Source organism: Rhinatrema bivittatum, chromosome 1, assembly GCF_901001135.1.
Source record: "Rhinatrema bivittatum chromosome 1, aRhiBiv1.1, whole genome shotgun sequence".
In the NCBI taxonomy this organism is placed as follows: Eukaryota; Metazoa; Chordata; class Amphibia; order Gymnophiona; family Rhinatrematidae; genus Rhinatrema; species Rhinatrema bivittatum.
The window spans coordinates 45,368,107-45,393,998 of record NC_042615.1 but is presented as its reverse complement, the minus strand read 5'-3'; the positions used below and the strand labels follow the sequence as shown (position 1 = coordinate 45,393,998).

General features: G+C 43.4%; 1 protein-coding gene across 3 annotated transcripts in view; it reads right to left on the bottom strand.

Annotated features, from left to right (window-relative positions):
* The window catches only part of HHIP (hedgehog interacting protein), a 438,585-nt gene that overhangs the window by 14,540 nt on the left and 398,153 nt on the right, over positions 1–25,892 (bottom strand). For 2 of the 3 annotated variants that reach the window (XM_029600029.1, XM_029600180.1), the window contains exon 14: positions 14,961–15,089. In XM_029600029.1, coding sequence (XP_029455889.1) covers positions 14,961–15,089 — 129 coding nt within the window. Of the gene's footprint in view, positions 1–10,055; positions 15,090–25,892 lie in introns of those variants that run through there. The other variant, XM_029600103.1, reaches the window with a different exon arrangement.

Here is a 25,892-nt window from a genome sequence, read left to right as displayed (position 1 = left end):
GCAAGTCAACAATATACTAAGTTTAATCTTTCTAAACCTGAATTCCAGGCGGTGTTATCCCTTCAGAATGACCCTACTATAGTCATTAAACCAGCTGATAAGGGCGGCGGTATCGTAGTGCAGGATAGATCACGATATTCATCTGAAGTCCTGAGGCAATTGAGTGACACTTCTTTCTACCTTCCCTTATCAGCCGACCCATCTCCGCAGTTATACCAGCAGATAAAACATGTGGTGGAAGAGGCAGTAGATCGCCACATCCTAACATCTCGGGAGGCCAAATTCCTTTTACCATCATGCTGTATCACTCCGGTTTTCTACACTCTCCCGAAAGTGCATAAAAGTCTTCAGGACCCCCCAGGTCGCCCCATTGTGGCAGGGATTGGTTCTATTTTAGAACCCCTGTCCCAATTCGTAGACCTGTTCCTAAAACCTTTTATACCAAATATTAGGTCATATGTGAGGGATTCGTCACACTTCATTACTTTGTTAGATCAAACACCGGTTCCCCAAGAACCATTTCTTTTTGTTACACTTGACATAGCTTCCCTCTATACCAGCATTCCTCAATCCGATGCCTTACGGGTTATTGAAAAAGTTTTGGACTCTCGGGCTGGCCCTCAACGTATTCCTACCTCCTTTCTAACCGCTTTAGCCACATTGGCACTCACTAAAATTTTTTTTCGCTTTAATGATTCATTTTACCTCCAAATTAAAGGGACAGCTATGGGCGCCACCATGGCGCCGAGCCTTGCCTGCCTTTATGTGGCAGAATTTGAAAATTCATTCGTGTACTCTGCTGAGGGTTTCCAAAATGTCACATTATGGCTTCGCTACATTGATGACATATTTTTATTATGGGCAGGCACAGAGGTTCAACTGTTTATGTTTATTGACTATCTCAATGCAAGTAACCCTAATCTTCAGTTTAACTTTTGTACACATCGCTCTCAAATTGCTTTTTTAGATGTGCTGGTATCGGTTGAGGACGATCGTTTTTTCACTACCATCTTTCGGAAAGAGACTGACCGGAACACTTTGTTATCTTTTCAGAGTTGTCACCCCAGTGCACTTCGTAGGAATATTCCCATGGGCCAATTTTTTAGGCTGCGTAGACTATGCACTACTCATAGGGAATTTTTAGCTAAAGCCCATGAGATGTCATCTCGTTTCATGTCAAGAGGGTACCCTAAAGCTGTAGTCAAAAAAGCAATGAAACGAGCTTTATATACCAACAGGGACTTGCTATTTACCCCATCGCGGCATTCTGACTCGTCGGTTACAAATTTCATCCTACCTTTTTCCACCCTGAGCCGGCCGATCTCCCATATGATCCGGAGACACTGGGAGGCTTTATCTTTAAATACGCTGTTTACTGATCCCCTCAGGTTCACTTTCCGTCGGGGAAAAAATTTACGTGATAAACTGATTCATGCGGACTTCCCAGTACCTCAGGATCCTATTAATAACCCCGGCCACTATCCGTGCGGCCATTGCACAGTATGTACTTATACGAGGGTTACCACCTGTGTGAGTCATCCGTCCACTGGCAGAAGGTTCCAACTGCGTTTTCACTCGGATTGTACCACATCAGGAGTAGTGTATATGATCAGTTGCCCTTGCTCTTTAGTGTACGTTGGGAAGACTGCCCGTATGGTAAAGACTCGGATCATAGAGCATTGCTCTAACATCCGTTTGCAGCGGGAAAAAGAACCCTTAGTTGATCATTGGATTAACAAATCACATTCGCTTTCAGACCTTTCATTCTGTGTTATTGAGGTTCTTCGACGGCCTGCACGGGGGGGTAATTATGCTGAGATACTAGGCAGGATTGAACAACGTTGGATCTTTACCCTGGATACAGTGTCCCCAAAAGGTTTAAATCGTGAAATCGAATGGTTTCTATTTACTTAAAACAACACCTACTAGCAGGGTAGGCTGCTTTAGGTACTGCTTTGGTGCACTACAGGAACGGCAGCCAATGAATGGAGTCCTTTTGACTCACGTGGTTGTCTCTCCCGTAGTTTTGGCGCCAGCTGTCATCTTTAAATACCTGTCATTTTAGAAGGGCATTGCGCTCCCGTTACTTTCTGAATGCTTTGATCAGGTATGTGTAAATTATTGTATCATGGTCGGTTGTAAGTCCCCTCACAATCCTGACACTTATTTTATTTTCCATGTTACAGCTTTTGTGTGAATTCCTGAGTTGGCGATCCCCCCCGATGCAGCCCGCGGCGAAACACGGGACCGTGTCGGGGGACGCCATTAAGCTGATGCCTGCATAAATTTGTGGAGTTGCCATATTGAAAGAATAAAACACTTTTTGCTTTATATGACTTTTGGAATATTTTGTCAGGATTGAACATTCACCTGCACTATCTGTACTCTGTGATATCGCTTAAGGTGCAGTACTTGCTCATTGTGGTTTCTTGATAATTGAAATCTCCCATTATTACTGCACTGCCAATTTGGTTAGCTTCCCTGATTTCTATTAGCATTTCATTGTCCATGTCCATCTCATCATTTTGGCCAGATGAACTGTAGAATACTCCTATCACTGTACTCTTACCCACACACTTGGAACTTCTGTGCATTTAGTCTCTTGTATGATCTATATCTTGTTAGACTCTGCCCCCTCTTGGACATAAAGCACCACTCCCCTCACTAAGTTGAACCTCTCTATCATTGTGATATAGTTTGAACCCTGGTACAGCACTGTCCCATTGGTTATCCTCAATCCACCAAATTTCTGAGATGCCAATTAGGTTCATCTCATCATTCTCTGCTATACACTCTAACTCTTCCATCTTATTTCATAGACTTCTGGCATTGGCATACAGACATTTCAAAGTGTGTTTTTTGTTTGTATTAATAACCTTTAGTTCAGGTGATTTTTTTCTTATAGGCACATGGACTACTTTTGCTTTTAATGGAACCTCTCTGTTTGGATGTCCTAACTCTCCTGTTTCATTAGTATCTTTTGAAGACATCTCCTTCTGAACCATGCACTGCTGAGCGACTGTTGGCTTTCTCCCCTGATTCTAGTTTAAAAGCTGCTCTATCTCCTTTTTAAACGTTATACGTTTATTTATTTAAAACAATTATATTCCACTTTTTTGAATTGCCTTGTACACAGCGGTAATGTGTATTTTCTTGCTGGGATGTTTGTATGAAACTTCCAAATGTCTAAGGCCTTTAAAGACTGACTCTTGCTCTCCTCCCTCCCCCTCCACCATGAGAAAAGAACCAGGGAGTCTGACTTTCAAACCTAAACCCACTCCCTCGCCAGGAAAGAACCAGGGAGCCTAACTTTCCAACCTATCCAAAGTACAGTATTTACGTGCATAAGTGAATGGACTCATGGAGATTTATGCTCAGTTAATCAAATACTACGTAATTCTGCTACAAAAGTGCAGGTTTATGTTTCAGTATGCATGAATATTTCCAATGCAAAACCCCCCCATACTTTCTCTACTTATTTTGTACACATATAGGCATACCCAAATTTTACAAAGCCCGCGCTCATACAACCCGGGGGATACGCACGTGGCTGGGCCGTGCAAGTGCCGAGCGCATTTTAGAAATGGCCTGGCCATGCGCATATCTCCCGGTACGCAGAAGTGCCGGGCCATGCAAAAGGGGCGGGCCATGGGGGTGGGATCTGGGTGGGGAGGGGGCCGACTGGGACAGTGGCCATTAATCCGCATGTGGAAGTTACTTCTGCTCCAAAGAAGCAGTAAGTATTAAAACAAAAAACTTTTAACTAGCTAGGTAGGGTTAGGGGTCGGGGAGGAGAGGGGAAAAGGTAGGAAGGGTAGTTAGGGGGATAGGGAAGTTCCCTCCCAGTCATCTCCTTAATTGGAGCCGACTGGGAGGGAACTGGGATAACCCTACTCAGGTCGCCATTCTTATTTTTTTAAAATACCCCCATGTTGCGTGCAGGGTAGGCTACATGTGCATGCGGACACTGAAATCCGGCACGCATGTGCGTGCAAGAATCATATTTTATAACATGTATTTGCCAACGCTCACATGTTAGAAAAAAGCCACATCCATGTGCGCGCCGGGAACCACATGCACATGGACGCCTGCACGTTTTTAAAAAATCTACCTTATATATTTTATGCACTTAAAAAATATAACATCTTATAATGTATTTTCATTCTAATAATATCTCTTATGTTACAAGTTATGATATTTGCTTGTATTTTGTGAAAATGTATAAATAAAGAGTTGAAAAAATAAAATAAAGAAAGGAATTCTTAGTTGGGGCAGATTAGCAGGTTTAAAGTTAAATTTGGAGAAGTTGGAGGCACTGCCAATGAGAGAGGAAGTGGTAGAAATATGTGGATCTGATTTCGCAATGCAAAGGTCAAAAGATCGCTAAAGTACTTGGAGGTTCGCTTGCATAAAGATATATCCCAATTAAAAAAGATTAATGTTTATTGGACAAAACTAAACAAAAGGTGCAAACTTGGATGGACTACCCATTGTCATTAACAGGCAGAATCAGATTATTTCAAATTATATTGCTGCCCAAGCAGATTTATTTCAGACTCCTCCTAAGCATTTATTTCAGACTCCTCCTAAAAATGGCGCGGGCCATCCATTGCTCCTACCATGTGACAGAGGCTGACCAATGGCACCGATAGCCCCTGTCATATGGTAAGGGCAAAGGGCCATCGGTGCCATTTTGATTAGTGGCAGCCAATGACCCAAGAGGGAGAGATCGCTCCCGAGACCCCGCTGGACCACCAGGGACATTCGGTAAGTCTTGGGGTGGGGGGTTGCAATTAATTAAATTTGAAGGGTTGGGTGGGTTTGGGGTTTTTTTTGTTTAATGTGCCCTTTCTCCCCCCCCAAAAACGATAAGAAAACCACACAAAATTTAGTGGGTTTTCTTATCGTTTCGTTGGCCCCCTGAAACGCAATGAAATAGGAAATATCGTCTCTATTTCCTATTTCATTGCAAATGAATGCACATCCCTATTAAGTTGTAGAATATCACATTATTTACTTATAGAAGGTAACAGGGACTTTGCCCTGGGTTTTCAATGTAGAGTGTTTAATTAAAGAGTGCGGCAATATTAGTATACAGGTATTAGCACACTTATTAAATGAGTCTGATGAGAGCTTGTCATTTCAAGAATTTTAAAAATTCCTCTGACTTGGACAATAAACAATTCTATGCATATCTCCAAATTAGGCGTTATATGCAGTCCTTGGATTTACTTGATCTAACTCATAGAAATCAGGAAATACTTTCTGAGATATTTGATCTGGAAGAGCCGGACCGAAATACCATTTGTTATTTGTATAAATTATTATTATTGAGTATGATAGTATTATTTGGGGGTTGAAACAGGTGATTGATACAGATATTTTATTGGATAATTATGCAAAATTATTTTCTAGACTTCGCTCTCTCATGTCTAATGTGGGACTCCGGGAAACTCAATATAAATTTTTGATGAGAGCTTATATACCTAGTGCTCATGCTTGTACAATGGGATTATCTCAGTCTGACAAGTGTCCTAAACGCCAAGATGCTCAGGGCATCTTGGGGCATCAGTTCTGGTCGTGCTCAGTTATACAAGGATGCAGAGATACATCCAGGGGGTAATAAGGACACTAATTCCTTTGGAAGTCCTTTTTGATGAGCTTCAGAACCTCACTTTTTCCCAATGAACATATTAAGCTATGGGGGCAAAAAATCCTATTATTAGCAAAGAAAGCTACCCTTCAAAAGTGGCTGCTCCTGGAGGCCTCACAGTTACACCACTGAAGACAGCTGTACATCAGTAATGCGCCATGGAATGAGGAGAAGACTGATTTGACCATTAGGTGCAGAGTTCTTTTGAAAGTCTAGGATCTTTATATACAAGCATTGACCCATAGGGCTTGTAGCCTTTTTCTAAACATTACACAATAGGAATAATATGAGTCATACCAACTGAATGGTTTCCAGAGCTTCATAAATGGTTGCCTAAGTTCCAGAGCATGGGTTGGGAGAGAGTGGGAGATAAAGGGGAAAGGAAGGTATATGGATTGTTTGTTTGAAAATGTTGACGTTAAATCTATTAATTGTATTTTATAATACCATGACTGAGTAGCATGTGAAGATGAGAAGAGTACACCATCTTCATGTGCTTTGACCGTTCTCTTTTGTCTTTATTGTACAATATGTGAAAATTCAATAAAACAGATTTGAAAATAAATTTAAAAAATTTACATATATGCATGATAATCCTGATTTATACGCAGACTGGTATTTTTTAAAGTATGCACACATACTGTTTGTGTGCGTACTTGAAATCACCAGATTGCTGATACTTTTGCCAATTTACAGAGTTTGTTTCCAGTTCACTTAGACCCACCAGCATTTCGCCCTGAACCCCTACCAGTTCACCCAGATCTCCCATCCAAAAACTGCAGACAACAGACAAGTCCGATTTCACTTGCACCAGTCAGTTAGCAGGTGTAAAAGTGTACAAACAAATTTGTAATGTATGCGCAAATATTTCTTACAAAATAGCAACTACCATGCGTACTTCTGAACTCCACTCCGGAATGTCCCTAGACCACTCCTCTTTTCGCCAGTAAAATATATGCTCAAAATGGAAAATACACGAGTACTTATGACATTTATAAAACAGCATATCCGTGAGTGCATGCTACTTACATGTGTATATGTTATTTTTACGCATTTGAAAATATACTCCTAAGGAGCATAGAATATCTGCTTGTCTCACCTATCCCGAATGTGCCCTAGAGTTTTCATAGCTGATTTACTGACATGATATTTGCAGGAATAGCCCAATGGCCAGGTCATCGTGTTGTGAATTGTGTGTGCCCCTCACTGTTGAAGACATTCAGTGCACTCAGAGCCAGAGAGGAAGAGAAAATATTTGCTGCTACCACAGAGAGGGCGTGCCTTGGAGGAGACTTCCTTCCAGCCCTTGAGCTAGTGAGGGTTCCCCAGAACTGTCTGGGGATACTGTCTGGGTGAGGGGGGGGGGGGGGGGGGGGAGGAGGTTAGAAATGAAAACATGGTTGGGGAAAGAGACAATAGAGAAAGATAATTGCACAGTTCTTAGTTACTACATTAAATAACAATGCTTCTTTTTTTTCACAAATGGATAGGAACATTGGTGCATGTGCAAACCATTTGATATTTTATGGCAGCCATTGTTTGCTTTTTTTTCAAATACTATATGAACTGTGACAACATTTTCCAATCAAATTGATAGTTTAAATGTTTATGCCTCCTGGAGGAACATGAGCTCATCAGCCATTGTTTTCAATAAGATTCATTTTAATAAATATGTAGGGTTTTCCATTTAACAGCTGTTTCTCACCAGTCTCCATGTGCCACGTAATGTGGAAAAGTCTGTTGGAATATCCCAGTAAAAAGGTTTAAATTAATCATCTCATGCCAAAACATTTTGTAGAACACAATTCTAGATGTGATATGCATCAAGCACGATAAAGGTTTGTAAAACTGGGTTGTTTTCTTTTTTTTTTTTCTGTGTGTGCTTTGTACAAAGGGCCAGATGGTCTCACCCATGTTGTGTCTATGGGAATAATTGCTAGTAAACCTATCCCTGTGTTTACATGTTTAGCTCCTAGGAAAGCCAAGGACATCTATGTTTTACTCATGTACAAGAACTGCAGCTCGAGTAACGTCCACCTTGTTTGTTATGATAAGGAATTCTTGGTATCCTTTCGGTAGACTTCAGCCCTTTACTGTAGGAAACCACATGAAATAAAAAAAAATGGTATGAAAACTTGAATCTTACTTTTAAGCAACTGATCTTGTTCTAGTAATGACTTATAGACACAGGAATCAGGCCAACAAAATCGTAAACTCGTTGCGTAAATAGTCTCTGCTGATGAAAAAATATCTTAAAAAAGTGAATGCATTAGAAAACTGCTGTGAACCACTTTGCATTTTGACAATTTAAATATAAAAAAAAAAGTCTAGCATTTACTCTTTGTGCTGCCATCCCTACAAGCAGTCTAATATGCATTGAAATACCACATTTGACAGATTTAGACAGCTGGCTTGTTCAAAAAGAGTTCACATTTTGTTAATGTCACCAGCATTGAATAAGGGAAGATTAGAAGCTATGGTCATTTTAACAAAATGGTTGTCAGGACATTTTTTTTTTTGGTAGAAGTTTTTGGAATGGAACTCAGTAAAAGACTAGGGCTAGAAAGCAGTGGAGACAAAGGGCTGCTATTAACCTACAGATGCAGGCTGCTGCTGAGTTCACTGCAAGATTTGTCACACCGCTTAGCCAATGAAGTGTTGGTGTGACTGGAAGGTTACCACCCCTATTCTGGGGTAAGAGGGCAATTTGGTCTCCATGCTCATTTAATCCAGAGGATTCTTTGAATAGACTGCCAATTGGCATCTACGCTGTGTATAATTGTGCATGCACTTTTTAATGCAGGCTATTGTCTGCCAAGTGCTGAATTGAGGTCTCTGGGCAAATGTCCATTTTGCATTGGAAGGTTTTAAAGGCAAGGTACAGAAGACCAAATGTGTTATTCTAGTCCTTCCCTCAACAAATTCTTTTACAGCAAGTACCAAAATGAAAATACATAAGTATATAGACTTTTATTAATTTCTGATTAATTACTTTAAAACAACTGCAATTCAAATGTAGAAAACTGTAGACAGTACAAGAACATTTACTGTGTTTTCTAAGTTGTTTTTCGAGTCTGGTGAGAGCGGTCAGGGTTAAGCATTCACAAACAGGTATTTATCAAAAGCCCTGTGGGGGAACTCTGCGATTGTTCTTCTGCCCCTTGCCAGCAAAGGCTTGTTTAAATTAAAAAAAAAAAAAAAAAGCACTGGACTGGCCTGATGGGTCTGTGAAAATTCTATGCACCATCAGGCAGAAGAAAAGAGCTTGATCACCAGGCCAAGGCTCTACTCCCTGTGCCAGTGCCGGGGGGGGGGGGGGGGGGGGGGGAGGGGTGGGGAGGGGGGGTGCAGAGGGAGAGGGAGGAAGTCAGAGTCATTGTGCAAGAGCAACACCTAGTGAGCACATTTAATGTACATGATTGCAGGGTCATGGATGGAGCCCTGGCCAAGGACCTTTGATGCAATGCATGGGCTAAGTGAATTGGGAAGGGCGAGAGGGGGTGGGGTGGGTGGGAAGGAAATCCCTCAGTCATTGGGAATGAAGGCTCCCAACTCAAGTTCACAATGAGCTAGAAGCCCACAAGATGCAGGAGGAAATCGCTGGGCCAAAAAACAAAAAATATTTATGAAAATCGAATTTGCGGTTGAAAGAAAGGAATGTTCAAAACCATAAACTAAACAGAGATTCCATTCTGCAGCGCTACTTATAAATTACTTTTTTGGGTACTGATCTTTTCTTTCTCTGCCCCTTAAAACCTGAACACAACTTAGAAAAACACAATGGGCCAGATTTTTAAAGGTGCACGTGCGGGGTTCATTTGTGCTTGCTACCCAGCGTGCACAAATGTACACCCGATTTGATAACATATGCGCGCTGCTGCGCGCATGTTATAAAATCCGGGTCGGCGCGTGCAAGGGGGTGCACACTTGTGCACCTTGCACGTGCCAAGCCCAAGGGGAGCCCTGATGGCTTTCCTTGTTCCAAAATTGGAGCAGCCTCGGAGGGAACTTTTCTACCGCTCCCCCCACCTTCCCCTCCCTTCCCTATCTAACCCACCCCCCAGTCCTAACTAAATCCTCCCCCCTACCTTTGTTGCAGAAGTTACATACGCTGGCCGGCTGCTGGTGCACCATCCCCTGGCACAGGCCGCTGTGCCGGAGGACTCGGGACCGCCCCGGACCGCCGCCAGGCCCCCGGCCCCGCCCCCGCCCATTTTTTAAAGCCCCGGGACATACGCGCGTCCCGGGGCTTGCGCGCGCTCCCGAGCCTATGCAAAATAGGCTCGGCGCGTGCAGGGGTAGATTTTCAGGGGTTACGTGCATATCTTACGTGCGTAACCCTTTGAAAATCTACCCCACTATACCAATACAAGGACTCTGAATTTCCAATATATATCCGTGCTAAAAATCACCATTTTCAATGTTCACTGTACTGTTACAAAGTCATGTGCAAAGTGCAACATAGCCAAAGCTTCTTGGCGTGAAGACTACAACATTATTTTAATCACATATACAATACTCCAGCCAACAACATTACAGCCACTATCTATCGCATTCTATACAAGACAGAGGGCCCGATGACCAAGCTGACATTTCTCGGTGTTGAGCAGGCGGCTCCTCCCAAAACAGCCATCCCCCAACTTTGCAAACTGTTCAGTGCGGGGTGATGTGCATGCAATAGATATGCAAATTTAGTCACAGAACAAATAGCCACAGTTTGTCCATCCCTAGGTCAGTTCCAGCCCTTTAAAGCAAGGCAGCTCAATTGATAAGGCGCTACTGCCTGTATATTAGTCTGCGATGGTTAGAGCAATACCCGAATATGGATGACGCAAGGCTTTTAGAGTATGGATTCTATTTCAGTTTCATGCTCCCTTATTGGGGCCCCTTTTCTAGCAATTGTTGCTCAGTACAGGAGGTAGGTATTATAGCCCAACAAAAAATAGACCAGGAACTCGAGCTGGGGAAGGTGGTGAGCCCATTTCAGACCCACCCTTTTACTCATTTTAGGACTTCCTCTATTGGGTTGGATTCAAAAAAAGACAAAGGCAAATTCAAGATAATATATTATCTGTTATTTCCACTAGACTCGGGAGTCAATGACTACTTTCAGCAGGAGTACCCTACTGCACAATATATCTCTTTAGATCAAATCGTTGAGATGGTCCGCAATTCCGGGAGGGGTTCCTTGTTGGCAAAAGTAGATACTGAGTCAGCTTTCAGGATACTTCTGGTGCACACCAACTCAGTTTGTTTATTGGATCTCATTTCAAAGGATCATTTACTTCAATAGGTGTATGTCCATGGGATGCTCTGTTTCCTGCACTTATTTTCAAGCGTTTGACACCCTTGTCCACTGATTAACCAGTTGCAGATCAGGTTCCAATAGAATCATACATTACTTAGACAACTTCCTATTTGTAGGTAGGCCAGGCACATCAGAATGTAGTGGTGCTCTTGACACATTCAGGTATGTCACCTCTGAATTTGGTATTCCATTGGCAAAAGACAAGACAGAAGGCCTAACAGCAAGCTGACATGCCATGATCTCCAATTTACCCCTGGAAAAAATAAGTACTTTATGGTAGCGGTAGGTCAGTCACTGGTGTCAAAAAAGGAGACCATCGGTCAGCTGCAGTCCCTTATAGGGCTCTTGAACTTTGTGCGTCTAATTATCCCAATAAGGCAGGTTTCCTTTGCTGTCTCACTTTGGTGTCAGCTACTATGAGGGTCCAGAATCACTTTGTTAGACTTAGTAGGACTATTAAGGAGAACTTGAAAGTTTGGCAAGCCATTCTTACAAGTTTTAATGGGGTTACAAAATGGCAGATGCCTGAGGTCTTCAATGAGGATCTCAAATTTTTCTCGGATGCTTCAGCAGGAAACAGTTTTGGCCTTTACTTTAATGGATGCGGGTACGTGAAGCAATGGTTATCCCACTGGGGGAAGAAGGGATATCCAGGAACTTTGCCTTTCTAGAGCTTTTTCCTATACTAGTTGCTCTTGAGATTTGGGGAAATGGGTTAATAAATAAGAGGGTCCTTTGGTGATCAGATAATATTGCAGTTGTCATGGTGATTAACAGTCAAACTGAAAAATGCCCCTTGTTAACCCTCTTGATGCAGAGGATAGTGTTGGAGGCCTTGCAGCTAAACATAACATTAAGGGCTAAGCAGATACCTGATGTTGTTAATGTGATCGCTGATGCTCTCTCTCTCATTCAAAATAGGTGCTTTTCTGGATACTGGCCCCAGAAGCCAACAAGGAAGGGAAACCTATGCTGAAGTGACCATGGAGACGTGACTATGGAACAGTGACATGAAATGATTATTCAGATTAGCCTTGGTGCATTCCATATGATGGCCCTATTCCAAAGGATGGGAACAATTTTCTTCATACCAAAGGGTCCAGGGCAGAAAATGTGTTTGGCCTATAGAACCAACCCTTCTGGTTGGTTTTGTGATGCATGCTTGGTGATTTGGCCTCTTGTTAAACATTCTGAAGACCTTAATACTTGCCAGCACTGCATTTTTGGTAAAACTTAGGGGCAAACCCAACCAATCTGGATCATTCTTTCTGAGAAAACTTGTCCAGGTGTGGGCCTGCGATAATGGAATTCTAAACGTCAGAGACAAGAGGTGCCCCATCACACATGACATCCTGTTGCGTTTGCACAAGGCATTAGGGATAGTAGACACAACAGACTTTATATGTAAGACTGCATATGATTCAGACAGGTAAGGAATAGGCAGCAGGTTCATAGGGAATGGGTGGGGAGGCCTGGGATATTCCTCACCTATTTGTGATTTCCCCTTTTTGCTAGATGTGACAAAGTTTGTATGGATCTGTGGCAACTCCTTTGTATTTTGGGCCTGAAAGCAGGTGGTTGAATGACCACTGCATTTAGGATTAGCACCGTGCAGAGTAAGAGTGCTATGGATTGGGCTATGTTCTGGGAACAGCTTCTACTGTCATTGATACAAGCCAATGGGACTCAACCATCGCCCAACCTTATCCTCATCTATCTGGGTGGCAATGACCTAGCAGAGCTAAAAGGGGTAAAACTTATCAAGTCAGATTTGGCCCAGGTAGCAACACTCTTTCCCAGAGCCAAGCTTGTGTGATTGCATATCATCCAAAGAGGGTTTGGCAGAGCATTATTGCTCCTAAAAAGATAGAAATGAGCTAGAAGAGGGTAAATTGGGAGATGGCGGTATGGCACAAGCTCCTTTCCCAGGACCAACCTGGTTAATACCGGAAAAGTAGGGTACCCCTATCCAAAGTAGGGCCAGAAATATTTTTGACCACATTACAGGATGTGGTAGAAGCAGGCTTATTGCTACAATATTGGCTGTAGCAGGTGGGGAGGAGCTAGACTAAGCAATAGGTCGCTACTCCAGGCTTACAACAGAAGGAAGAACTCATCTTAGGTCAGCTGCAAAGTAGACATTTATTCTCAAACATGGTATACCCGCCGGGTCTGTCTGGCAGGTGGCATCCTGCATACAAACTAAGTAGCCGGGTCTGACTGGCAAGCTGTGGAAAAGAATTTGGACTTAAAGTGGCCGAGTCTGTCTGGCAGGCCACGAATTACTCATGCCGGCTTAGTCTGTCTGGCAAGCTGGATGTTGAGATGAGCAATATGGTTAGCAGCTAGTAATGTACTAGTCGAATATGGGATGGGGGAGATGAAATTGTTAGATCATCATAATCTCTGTTATAATTGCATATTCGTTGTATTGTAGATTTCTTGCTGGGATATTAACAAAGTTGTGGACAAATAATTCTTCCACTATACCTGCCTGCCACAATCCTGTTTCTTGAAATCTAGCCTTATGCAGGGGAAGGAGGGATGGAGGAGAATTGGGTCGGAGATGGGGGGTTCTAGTTACTATTGCGGGCAGGCGCCTACAGTATGCCGCCATTTTGTTTTAAAACGTATGATAAAAAGCACATGTATTTCTATTATTCTGATCTGAAGTACTCTACAGCATAAGTGAATAAAAATATAGAGAAGTTCTTGATACAAAAGGTGGAATAATCAAATAACTGCATTTTTACCAAGGAAATAGTACAGTGATGGTGATAAGGATTTCAATTTTGCAATGGATAAGCAATTTATGAATTTACCAGACTATCATCTCAACCATTTATCAGGAGCATTTTTGTTTTAAGAAAAATGTCACAGTTAAAATCTCTTGGGCAAGTTTGTGTAATGAGCTATGAAAACCTGTTCTGATTACAAGGGTAAAAGCCTACATCCATTATGAAATCAGTGATACCAAATAATCTTTAAGGGCATCATATAGGCTACCATTTCCCAAAACAGTCCTGGGGACTCCCACAGTCAGTCAGAATTTCAGGATAAATGCAGTGAATATGCATGATACAAACTTGCATATACTGAATTTCCAACCCATGCAAATTTATCTCATGTATATTCATTGTGGATATCGTGAAAGCCTGACTGGCTGTGGTGTATTTAGGGCAGGTTTGGGAAATCCTGATATAGACCATATGATAAACATACAGATTTATGCCTTGGATCATGTCAAACAGGCCTCAGAAGTACATAGATTATAACACTAGTTCTGAGAACATACTTTTGATGTCCATGCATGTGCTTCCTACACAGACACACACACATTTTATGTACATCTATATAAATATATAGATATATAGAAATACATATGTATATCTATATATTTATATATATATACACACATACACACACATAAACACAAACAATATGTTTACAAAATCTTAGATTTGTAACAGGTAATTATAGTTCAAACAGCAGGCAACAGTCAAAGTGAACACGTCATCAGGATTCTCTTTTGTGTTTCCTGTGTTTTCAGGATGGTTTTACAAAGCAAAGGACACCTCAGTTTTATAGCGGATAAAAGCTGCCTCCTACAGGTGGACACAGTGATGTCCATCAGCAGTATTTCTCTATGTCTTTTATCCTTAGTCAGTCATCGCCCTTCTTCAGGGGTCCGTATTTTATGCGCTACAAGCTTCCTTCTTTTTCCACGTTTGCCATATATATACGTACGTATATGCATAGTCACACACATACACTCTTTTGGAAGATATATTTAAATTAATAAAAAATAATCAGAATCACAGGAGTCTGCAGAAAGCATAACAGAGTTTTTTGTTTTGATTTTTTTTTTTAAATATAACATGTTTCCAAATAAAATGCCCGTTGAAAAGATATCATTCAGACACAGTCCCAGAAACTATACAATGTAACTGGTTAGATCCAGCAGATAGGACGTTACGTCTATGATCTGATCGAGAATACCTGCCCTGGCCACTCTGCGGATGTTTCTATCCACTTGTTCACACTGTGCACCCAGATAGCCTTTTTTGCATAAGCATTTATTTGGTCGGACACAGACTCCTCCGTGACGACACGCTGGTTCACATTTTGCTGTTAAAAAACAAAAAACAAAAACGAACAAAGCACATGAATAAGCATGTTTTTCAAGAATCTTGGATGTAGTTATGAAAATAGGACATAGATCTAAAAATGAAATAGTAATAATCTTATTCAGAAAAAAAAATCCTAGGTTTTAACCATAAAAAAATTGAAAACAGCATAAATTTGTTATGTGCATGTGATATTCTAAGTTGCAGATCTGTTTACATAAGAATGGAAATTTCATGCTAAGGCACCAAAATATGAATGTTGGATATTCTCAGTACTGTAAATTTGTGGAATGGATGGGTGGAAGTTCCAAAAAATCTTTTCACCCAATAAAAAAAATCAACTTAATTGAGGATAAGTATCATTCTATTCTAGTACGACAAGACAATGGCCAGAGCCAGAGGAATGCTAGAGTGCATAGGGAGAGGCAAAACCAGTAGATAAAAGGAGGTGAGAATGCCTCTGTAGAGGTCACTGTTGAGTCCTCCTGTGGAGTACTGTGTCCAGTTCTTGAGGCTGTACCTCCAAAAGGATATAGACAGGGCAAAAGTGGTTCCCTCAGCAATACTGGCCTGGAAGAACCTGAATTCATTAGATTTCAGAGGGAGGATAACTTTAAAATATGTACTTGTGCATCCTTATACATGTCTTTAGGGGCATGCATGCTCACGTGCATGTATTTTATATTGTGCATGCATATGTGCAATGTGCATGCATAATGTAAAATATGTAAAATAAATGCATAATGTAAAATATAAGGAAAAAACCTTGGTATACTCCCGAGCTTAAAGCTATGAAAATGGAGCTACGTAAGACAGAAAAAGAATGGCGCAGAAACCAAAATTCTATGACTTTATTAAAATTCAAATCATTACTACACAAATATCGCCAAGCCACCGATAAAACAAAAAAAGATTTCTATGCTTCCAGAATTCACCAATATCAATTCAACCCTCAAGCACTTTTCCAATATGTCAAATGCCTTGTTACTGCTCCAGCTCATAACAATCCAAACAACAATGATGATTCAAAATGTGAGGAACTAGCTACGTTCTTTTATAACAAAATACATTCTATTTTAATGCGATTTATGTCTCTTCCTGCTCCTTTACACTCCAACCAAGCTACATCAGCTACTCAAGATAAATTTGAAATAAAGCTATCTAATCTTGAGATTACTACTGGTATTGAAATTGAGTCAATTCTAAAGAAAATGAAACCAGCTTTCCACCCCACAGACATCTTACCTACTAAAATTCTTCTTTCAATACGTTCCACAATAGCAAAACCTATTGCTAAGATTCTTAACAAATCCATCACCACAGGCATAGTTCCTTCTATACTTAAACATGCTATCATTACTCCAATGATAAAAAAATCTAACCTAGATTCATCTGATCCAGCAAACTTTCGACCAGTATCGAACCTACCCTTCCTTTCAAAGATCATGGAAAGAGTCATCAACAAACAACTAACTGATTACTTAAATGATCATCAAATACTCTTCCCATCCCAATATGGGTTCAGAAAGTACCACAGCACGGAAACGCTTTTGATATCACTATCTGAGGTGCTGCTAAAAGCTTTAGATACTGGCAAATCATACCTCATCGCCCTTCTTGATATATCAGCTGCTTTCGACACGGTAAACCACAACACCCTTATTACCCGTCTTTCTGAAATAGGTATATCGGGATTGGCTTTACAATGGTTTCAGTCATTCCTGAGCAATAGAACATACAGCGTTAGATGTGGACGAAGTGAATCCAAACCAAGAAATCTCTCTCAAGGAGTCCCCCAAGGATCTTCTCTCTCCTCCACATTGTTCAATGTTTACCTTACACCGCTATGCCGATTTCTCTCTAAATTGGGTCTTCAACACTTCATCTACGCAGATGATGTTCAAATACTCATACCCATAACCAGCACAATCACAAATGCACTGAGTACCTGGAAGATAGCCTTATTAGAAATTAAAACTATCCTCACAGACAACCAATTGGCTATAAATACCAACAAAACTGAACTTATCATAATTTCACCTCCAAAAAACACAATACTGATCAACTCTGAGATTTCTCAAAACAACTACCCTATTTCACAACAAGTACGCAGCCTTGGTATCATCATTGACAGCAATCTCACGTTTAAAAAATTCATCGCGGATACGGTAAAAAGCGGTTTCTTTAAGCTACTCACGCTTAAACGTATAAAATCTCTATTACACCAATATGATTTCCGCACAGTATTACAAGCTACTATTTTATCAAGGATTGACTACTGCAATGCTCTGTTACTGGGTCTACCTAAAACCACCATTCAACCTTTACAAATGCTGCAAAATGCAGCTGCCCGTATTATCACAGACACAAGCCGCCATGATCACATCACTCCAGCTCTTCAGTCTTTGCACTGGCTACCCGTGGCTTACAGGATAATTTATAAATCTATGTCTCTGATACACAAAGCCATTCAAAACAGAGAAATGCTTTGGTTCACAGATCAACTACAATTCAAAACTTCCTCCCGCCCAACGAGATTCCAGAATTTAGCCAAATTAAACATTCCTGCACCCAATCTGACTAAACTTTCTAGTACAAAAGAACGATCTTTCATCATTGCTGGATCAACAATATGGAACACCATGCCCTCTGAATTACGCCAGGAACTCTGTCACAAAAAATTTAAACAAAACCTTAAAACCTGGCTATTTAAAAAAGCCTACTATCAATAATCTGAATCCTCATCTACTCTTCCTAACATCCACAATCTATCATATATTGTTTATATGCTATTTATACAAAGTTATATACTGTATTGTACTCAAGTTACCATGTTATATTGTAAAGCGCAATGCTGAATTACTGTTTGTATGTAAACCGAGGTGATGTTATTTACGTACCCCGGTATAGAAAAAATCTATAAATAAATAAATAATGTGTAAATATATTCTATAACACTAAAAAGAAGATACATGGCATGTAATTTCAGCATAGCTAGATACATTTTGATGTTACCCAGGTAGAGAGTCCATCAAGCTAGGTTGAGAGAACATTGCACAAATCTCATTTTTGGATGAGTTTCCTCACTCCGAAGTCCATCAAATCTTCTCTAGAGAGCACTGTTTTGTTCAAACGTCTCATTTTGAATGTCAAAGTGGCCCCTAACCCCTACACTAATACCTAAACCTCACCTTGAGTTACTAGGTGGGCCTCCTATAGAGATATAAATACCTACCTACCTAGGATGAAGGCATTATGGCTAGTCTCTCTCTCAGCACTGCCTATTACCATAAAAAAACACCCCTTTTCCTAGCACATGCAATATTTAGTGCATTTTGATAAATCCAAGCTTTAGACAGAAAAGTATAAAAAAATATTAATTATCTGGCTAAGCAGCACTGTTTAAGACTTATCTGGCTAACAGGGTCATTCATCAAAATGTGTTGTGGCATTATTGCACGTGATAACACATTCCCTGTATGTACCCGGATCAGTCCAGACCATGGGTTATATCTCCATTAAGAAGAAAATGCCATACTGGGTCAGACCAAGGGTCCATCAAGCCCAGCATCCTGTTTCCAACAGTGGCCAATCCAGGCCATAAGAACCTGGCAAGTACCCAAAAACTAAGTCTATTCCATGTTACCATTGCTAATGGCAGTGGCTATTCTCTAAGGGGGTCATTTTCAAAGGAGTTACGCATGTAAATGTGACATACTATCGTAGCAATTTTCAAAAGCTATTTACTCGAGTAAAGTGCACTTACTTGAGTAAATCCTATGGACAATTCAATGGCATATATTGTAGCAATTTTGAAAAGCCCACTTACTTGAGTAAAGTGTATTTACTCGAGCAAAAACCAGTTTTGCTCGAGTAAATGCTTTTTAAAATCTACCCCTTAGTGAACTTAATAGCAGGTAATGGACTTCTCCTCCAAGAACTTATCCAATCCTTTTTTAAACACAGCTATACTAACTGCACTAACCACATCCTCTGGCAACAAATTCCAGAGTTTAATTGTGCATTGAGTAAAAAAGAACTTTCTCCGATTAGTTTTAAATGTGCCCCATGCTAACCTCATGGAGTGCCCCCTAGTCTTTCTATTATCCGAAAGAGTAAATAACCGATTCACATCTACCTGTTCTAGACCTCTCATGATTTTAAACATCTCTATCATATCCCCCCTTAGCCGTCTCTTCTCCAAGCTGAAAAGTCCTAACCTCTTTAGTCTTTCCTCATAGGGGAGCTGTTCCATTCCCCTTATCATTTTGGTAGCCCTTCTCTGTACCTTCTCCATTGCAATTATATCTTTTTTGAGATGCGGCGACCACAATTGTACACAGTATTCAAGGTGCGGTCTCACCATGGAGCGATACAGAGGCATTATGACATTTTCCGTTTTATTCACCATTCCCTTCCTAATAATTCCCAACATTCTGTTTGCTTTTTTGACTGCTGCAGCACACTGAACCGACGATTTCAATGTGTTATCCACTATGACGCCTAGATCTCTTTCTTGGGTTGTAGCACCTAATATGGAACCCAACATTGTGTAATTATAGCATGGGTTATTTTTCCCTATATGCATCACCTTGCACTTATCCACATTAAATTTCATCTGCCACTTGGATGCCCAATTTTCCAGTCTTACAAGGTCTTCCTGCAATTTATCACAATCTGCTTGTGATTTAACTACTCTGAACAATTTTGTGTCATCCGCAAATTTGATTATCTCACTCGTCGTATTTCTTTACAGATGGAGACAGAAGAAAAACTTGTGAAGCGCTCGGAATTACCCATGAGCACCCTCTGCATCCCATCAGTATTAAGCATTCTTCTGTCTCTAGCAGTGCGGTTCCCAATTAAATTTTCAAATCTTTAAGGAAAGTTTGTAGAATAATTTTTGTTTATTCCCTTTCTTCTCATAGTGCTTTTTTTCTTTGAATGGATCAAGTTAAAAAAAAAAATTTAAGTTTTTAGTCTGTCAGGAAACTGATAAGTCTCTTAAGTTTGCCTGCCTTGCAGCTTGCATGTGCTGCTGCCTTGAGAATAAGCTTGTATTCTTTCTAACAGGTCTATCCAGTAAAGTGTGGCCGCGTTTACCCTGCTCCTAACCCGCGTTCTACTCACTTTCCGGCCGCGTTAGCCCTTCCTGCGATCCACAACCCCCTTTAACCTACCCTTACCGCGTCCTAAAATCCCCAGGCAACCCCTTCCGCACGCGGCATGTATATTGCATCCAAACGAGCGAATTAGCTATTCCCTAGCATCCAGTAACCCGCGCCCAGACTATCGCTATTTTACCCTGCCGTTTTGCCGCGCATTTAACCTGCTAACTTACTGCCTAACCTTACCCCTGCGTTAGAGGCAGGGGTAAGGGTAGGCGGCAAGCTTTCCCCCAGCCCCAGCTCACCTGCCCTGGCCGCGTCCATGGATGCTGGTCTCCGGGGCAGCCCCAGTCCTCTCCCCTCCTCCCGAAGCAAAAAAAAAGCGAAAAAAAAAGTTGCAAGAGAGAGAGGGGAGAGGACGGGCAATCCTACGCTCTGCGACTTACTTTTGCAGCTCCCCTACGGACATCGTGGCTTCCCCCGTGCCAGTCCCCTCTCCCCTCCTCCCGAAGCAGGGTGCGAAAAGCAGCCTTGCTCCGGGAGGAGGGAAGAAGGGACTGGCAGTGTAAAGCGACGAAGCGGCGAAGCGACTTACTTTTTGCAGCCCCCTCCGGACATCGTGGCTTCCCCCGTGCCAGTCCCCTCTCCCCTCCTCCCGAAGCAGGGTGCGAAAAGCAGCCTTGCTCCGGGAGGAGGGAAGAAGGACTGGCAGTGTAAAGCGGCGACTTTCTTTTTGCAGCCCCCTCCGGACATCGGACGACCAGCTGGAGTCAGGAGAGGTCGTCCGATGTCCGGAGGGGCTGCAAAAAGTAAGTCGCTTCGCCGCTTTACACTGCCAGTCCCTTCTTCCCTCCTCCCGGAGCAAGGCTGCTTTTCGCGCCCTGCTTCGGGAGGAGGGAAGAAGGGACTGGCAGTGTAAAGCGACCTCTCCTGCCTCCAGCTGCTCGCGAAGATGGACGCCTGCACGGCTGCTGAAGACGTGGCGTCACACATGTCGTGACGCCACGTCTTCAGCGGCCGATGTCCGGAGGGGGGTGCAAAAAGTAAGTCGCTTCGCCGCTTCGTACTGCCAGTCCCTTCTTCCCTCCTCCCGGAGCAAGGCTGCTTTTCGCGCCTTGCTTCGGGAGGAGGGGAGAGGAGACTGGCAATCCCGACTTTCTGGTATCTGTCAATTCAAATGACATTTGAAATGACAGATACCAGCGTGGCTGTGAAGCATTAGGCCCGCGCACCCAGGATACTGTATAGGCGCTCTATACAGTAAATGGATTGCGCGGGCCTAACGCTTCACGGTCGCTTCTTAGACGCAGCTTGCATTTGCAAACTATTTACATACAGGATCGAGCGGTAGGTGAGCTGCACTGTGCGTGCAGCAACCGCGGGTGCGCTGGGCACTAACGCAGCTCTTCCTACCGCTCGTTACTGGATAGACCTGTTAGGTAGGTTTTGTTTTCCTGTAAGGTTATTTTTTCCTTCGTTCCTGGCCCTAGGGGTGAAAGCTGATGGTCTAGCCGCTCCCCCTACCCTAAGGCTGACCTACCTGAGAGGCGCCATTCCTCGGGGTTCTGTGTGCTGAGAGGCGCCATTCCTCAGCCCTATTTAAAAAAAAAACAACTAAAAAAGAAACTGAGCCCGGGCCATTGCGGTCATCCGGAGAGAAGGTTTTGGCTCCATTTTACATTTTTGGCGGCTGCCAGGAGGGCTTTCGGGGGCAGTTGTTTGTTCAGCTGTTTTCCCTTCCCCCATGCCGCGAGGGGTGATGTGCCGCCTGCGGGGAGCCTGGGACTCGCCTCTCCCGCGAGGGGATTTGTACCAAATGCCTCCCTGGCGGGGAGGGCTCCTCAAGGGCTGACAGCAGACTGAGCAGTCATTTTTCAGCCTGTCTTCCTTTGGGGGGATTGGCCCCGTTCCCGTCAAGGGTGGGAACGGCGGCCATTTTGAATGCAGATGTGTCTGTGTCAGCGCATCCACAGGGTAGCCCTGATGCCGATTTTGCTCGGCCTCCACCCGTTTTGACTCCAGTGGACCCCCCCAGGGGACCCCTCAACTTCGGGGACAATTCCAGGACTCAGCTCTTTTATTCCCTCAGATGGGGCCCATCCCCCACCTGCTTTTTCGGCTGATTTTATTTTATTAATGCATAATGCTTAATTGGCCCACATGTTTCAACAGGACAGCGTTCCTTCTGGGCCCTCTCCCCCTATGGTAAGCAGATTGGAGGGTGCCCGGGATGTTTCGGGGACTCCCTCAGGTTCTACTTGGGCTCGAGTAGTTCCCATTCCCAACTTACTAGACCCGGCTCCGGTCGACCCGGATCTGGATCAGGATGGTGCTGCGGACCCGGATGCAGCTTTGTCCAGCATGCACATGGAGGGGATGATCCCAGAGTCTTGCGGCTTTTAAAAAGGGATGAGCTTGAACTGCTTATTTCCCATGTACTTTCTGAGTTAAATATAGTTGCCCCTCAGGCTCAAATACGGGGGCGTCAAAGGGTGATCCTGTTTTAGCGGGACTGCGTCCTCCTGCAAAAACGTTTCCTTTTCATCCCATGCTGCTGCAGCTGCTCTCCAGGGAATGGGATTCTCCTGATTCCAGCCTCCGAGTAGGCCGAGCTATGGATAAGCTAAATCCTCTTCCAGAGGAATTCTTAGAACTTCTTAAAGTTCCAAAAGTTGACGCGTTGGTGTCGGTGGTCACTAAGAGTACCACCATCCCGGTGACAGGGGGGACAGCTTTGCGCGACCTGCAGAATTGAAAACTGGAAGTATACCTCAAGAGGATTTTTGAGGTGTCAGCATTGGGTGTCAGAGCAGTGGTCTGCAGCTCTCTAATGCAAAGAGCAGGTCTTAGATGGGTACAGCAGTTGCTCAGTACCCAGGAGTTGCCGCTTGGTGAAGCGCAGCAAGCAGAACGCCTGGAGGCGGTGATTGCTTATTTGGCAGATGCACTTTATGATCTCTTGAGGGTCCTGGCCAGGTCGATGGTGTTGGCAGTCTCGGCCAGACGTCTCCTTTGGCTCTGCAACTGGTCAGCAGACTCTTCTTCCAAGGTGCAGCTGGGCTCTCTCCCCTTTAAGGGTAAATTGTTGTTTGGAGAAGATTTGGAGAAAATTATCAAATCTCTTGGGGAGAATAAAGTACACAAGCTTCCAGACGTCCGTCCGAGAAATTTTCAGACATTCAATTCCTCTAAGGCCTGTTTCAGAGGACAACAGCGTTTTTCGCAGTCAAGACCTGTTTCTCAACGTCCTCCGTCCACCAGGTCTTAATCTTGGTCTCATTCGTGGCCGCAGATCCCTCGAGGGGACTTGCCACAAGGATCCTCTTCCAAGTCAACCCAATGAAGGGTTGCCGGCCCACTCCTTGCCGCCCAGAGTAGGGGGATGACTCTTCCTGTTTTACGAGGAGTGGGTCATGATCACGTCGGGTCAGTGGGTCCTGGATATTCTAAAGCACGGTTACGTTTTAGTGTTTGCTCGGCCCTTAAGAGACAGGTTCCTATTCTCCCCCTGCGGACCATTGCGGAAACAGCTAATAGTGCGTCAGACGCTCAACAGATTACTCGACCTTGGAGCCATTCTCCCAGTGCTGCCAAAGGAGCAAGGCGCAGGCCACTATTCCGTCTACTTCGTGGTTCCCAAAAAGGACAATGCCTTCAGACCCATCTTGGATCTCAAGACTGTAAATAGGGCCCTAAAGCTTCCGCATTTTCGGATGGAAACTCTACATTCAGTAATAGCGGTGGTCCACAGCGGGGAATTCCTAGAGTCTTTAGACCTCACGGAGGCTTATCTCCATATTCCCATCCATAAGGCTCATCAGCGTTTTCCCCGGTTCAAGATTCCGGGTCAGCATTATCAGTTTCAGGCCCTGCCCTTCGGTCTGGCAACCGCTCCCCGCACCTTCACCAAGGTAATGGTAGTGGTGGCAGCGGTTCTATGGAAGGAGGGTGACTTAGTTCATCCCTACCTGGACGACTGGCTCATTCGGGTGAAGTCCCAGGATCTTTGCAAGCAGTCGGTCGACAAAGTGTTGCATCTCCTGAACTCTTTCGGATGGGTGGTCAATTTTGCCAAGAGCAGTCTTACGCCGTCACAAACACTGAATTTCTTGGGAGCTCTTTTTAACACCAGTGTGGGCAAGGTTTTCTTGCATCAAGACTGGGCGTTCAATCTCATTTCTCAGATTCAACGTTTCCAGAGTCTGACACTTCCCACAGTGTGGGATTATCTTCAAGCACTGGGCTCCTTGGCCTCCACCATAGATTTGGTACCCTGGGCTTTTGCACATATGCAACCTTTATTTATTTATTTATTTATAAGTTTTTATATACCGCCGCTCATCAAAGATATCACGTCGGTGTACAGTAAACAGGAACTTACGCCGGAGCATTTTACATTTAACAGGGTTATATAAGAGTTATACAAATAAAAAAGGTAAGTATATAAATATTTGAACATAAAACAAGTAGAATCTTTTTAAAAAAACAGAACTATCATTTAGTTGTAACTTAACTGAGCTGAATTAAAAACAATACTATAGAGTAAAAGGGTTCAAGGGGAATAGGTAAAAGCTAAGGGAGATGGTTAGAAGGTAATGGAGTTCTAAATTGGAAGTGGTAAGAGGGGAGAAATTGTGCTAATCTTAGATTAGGAGCAATTATATGGTAAGATCATTATAGTAGGAGTAGAAATAGGGAAGTTAGAGATGGTATATAGACAGGGGGTGTCGGGTAGAAAGGCAGGGCAGGTAAAGGAGGGCATTGCTCTGTCGCTGGAAGCCGGTGTCTCAGGAGTTCCAAGCTCTCTTACCACTTCCGGAGCAGGCCAAGAACAGCCTGGGCTGGTGGCTCAGTCTGGATCATTTACTCAGCGGTGTAGACTTGGAAGTCCCACAGTGGGTAGTCATCACCACGGATGCCAGTCTCTCCGGCTGGGGGGCGGTGTGTCAAACTCAAGCGGCACAGGGCCACTGGTCATTGGGGCAGGCGAAATGGTCAGTCAATCGCCTAGAGACTCGAGAAGTCCGCCTCGCCCTGAAACAATTTCTTCCTTTGGTGCGCAGCATGTCTGTGCGGATCCTCTCAGACAACGCTACCACGGTGGCATACATCCATCGGCAAGGGGGAACCAAGAGTCGACATGTCTCTCGAGAGATGGACAAGCTCATTATATGGGCAGAATGTCACCTCATGCGTCTGGCGGCTTCTCACAATGTTCAAGCGGATTTCTTAAGCCGGCAGAAGTTGGATCCCGGAGAGTGGGAGCTATCCGGAGAAGCAATGTCACTTCTGGTCGGGAGGTGGGGGTCCCCCCACCTCGACTTGATGGCCACTCTAAGGAATGTGAAGGCACCCCGCTTTTTCAGTTGCAGACGGGAACATGGGGCAGAAGGGGTGGATGCTCTAGTACTGCCCTGGCCTCACGATGTTCTGCTGTACGTGTTTCCCCCATGGCCTCTGGTGGGAAAGGTTCTACGGAGAATAGAAGTTCACTGCAGAGCAGTGATTCTGGTGACGCCAGAGTGGCCAAGAAGGCCGTGGTTTGCAGATCTGGTGAATCTAGTGGTGGATGGTCCACTTCGTCTGGGACATCTTCCTCGACTCCTTCGTCAGGGTCCCGTATTTTTCGACCAGGCAGATCGCTTCTGTCTTGCAGCCTGGCTTTTGAGAGGAGAAGGCTGAGAAAAAGAGGCTAT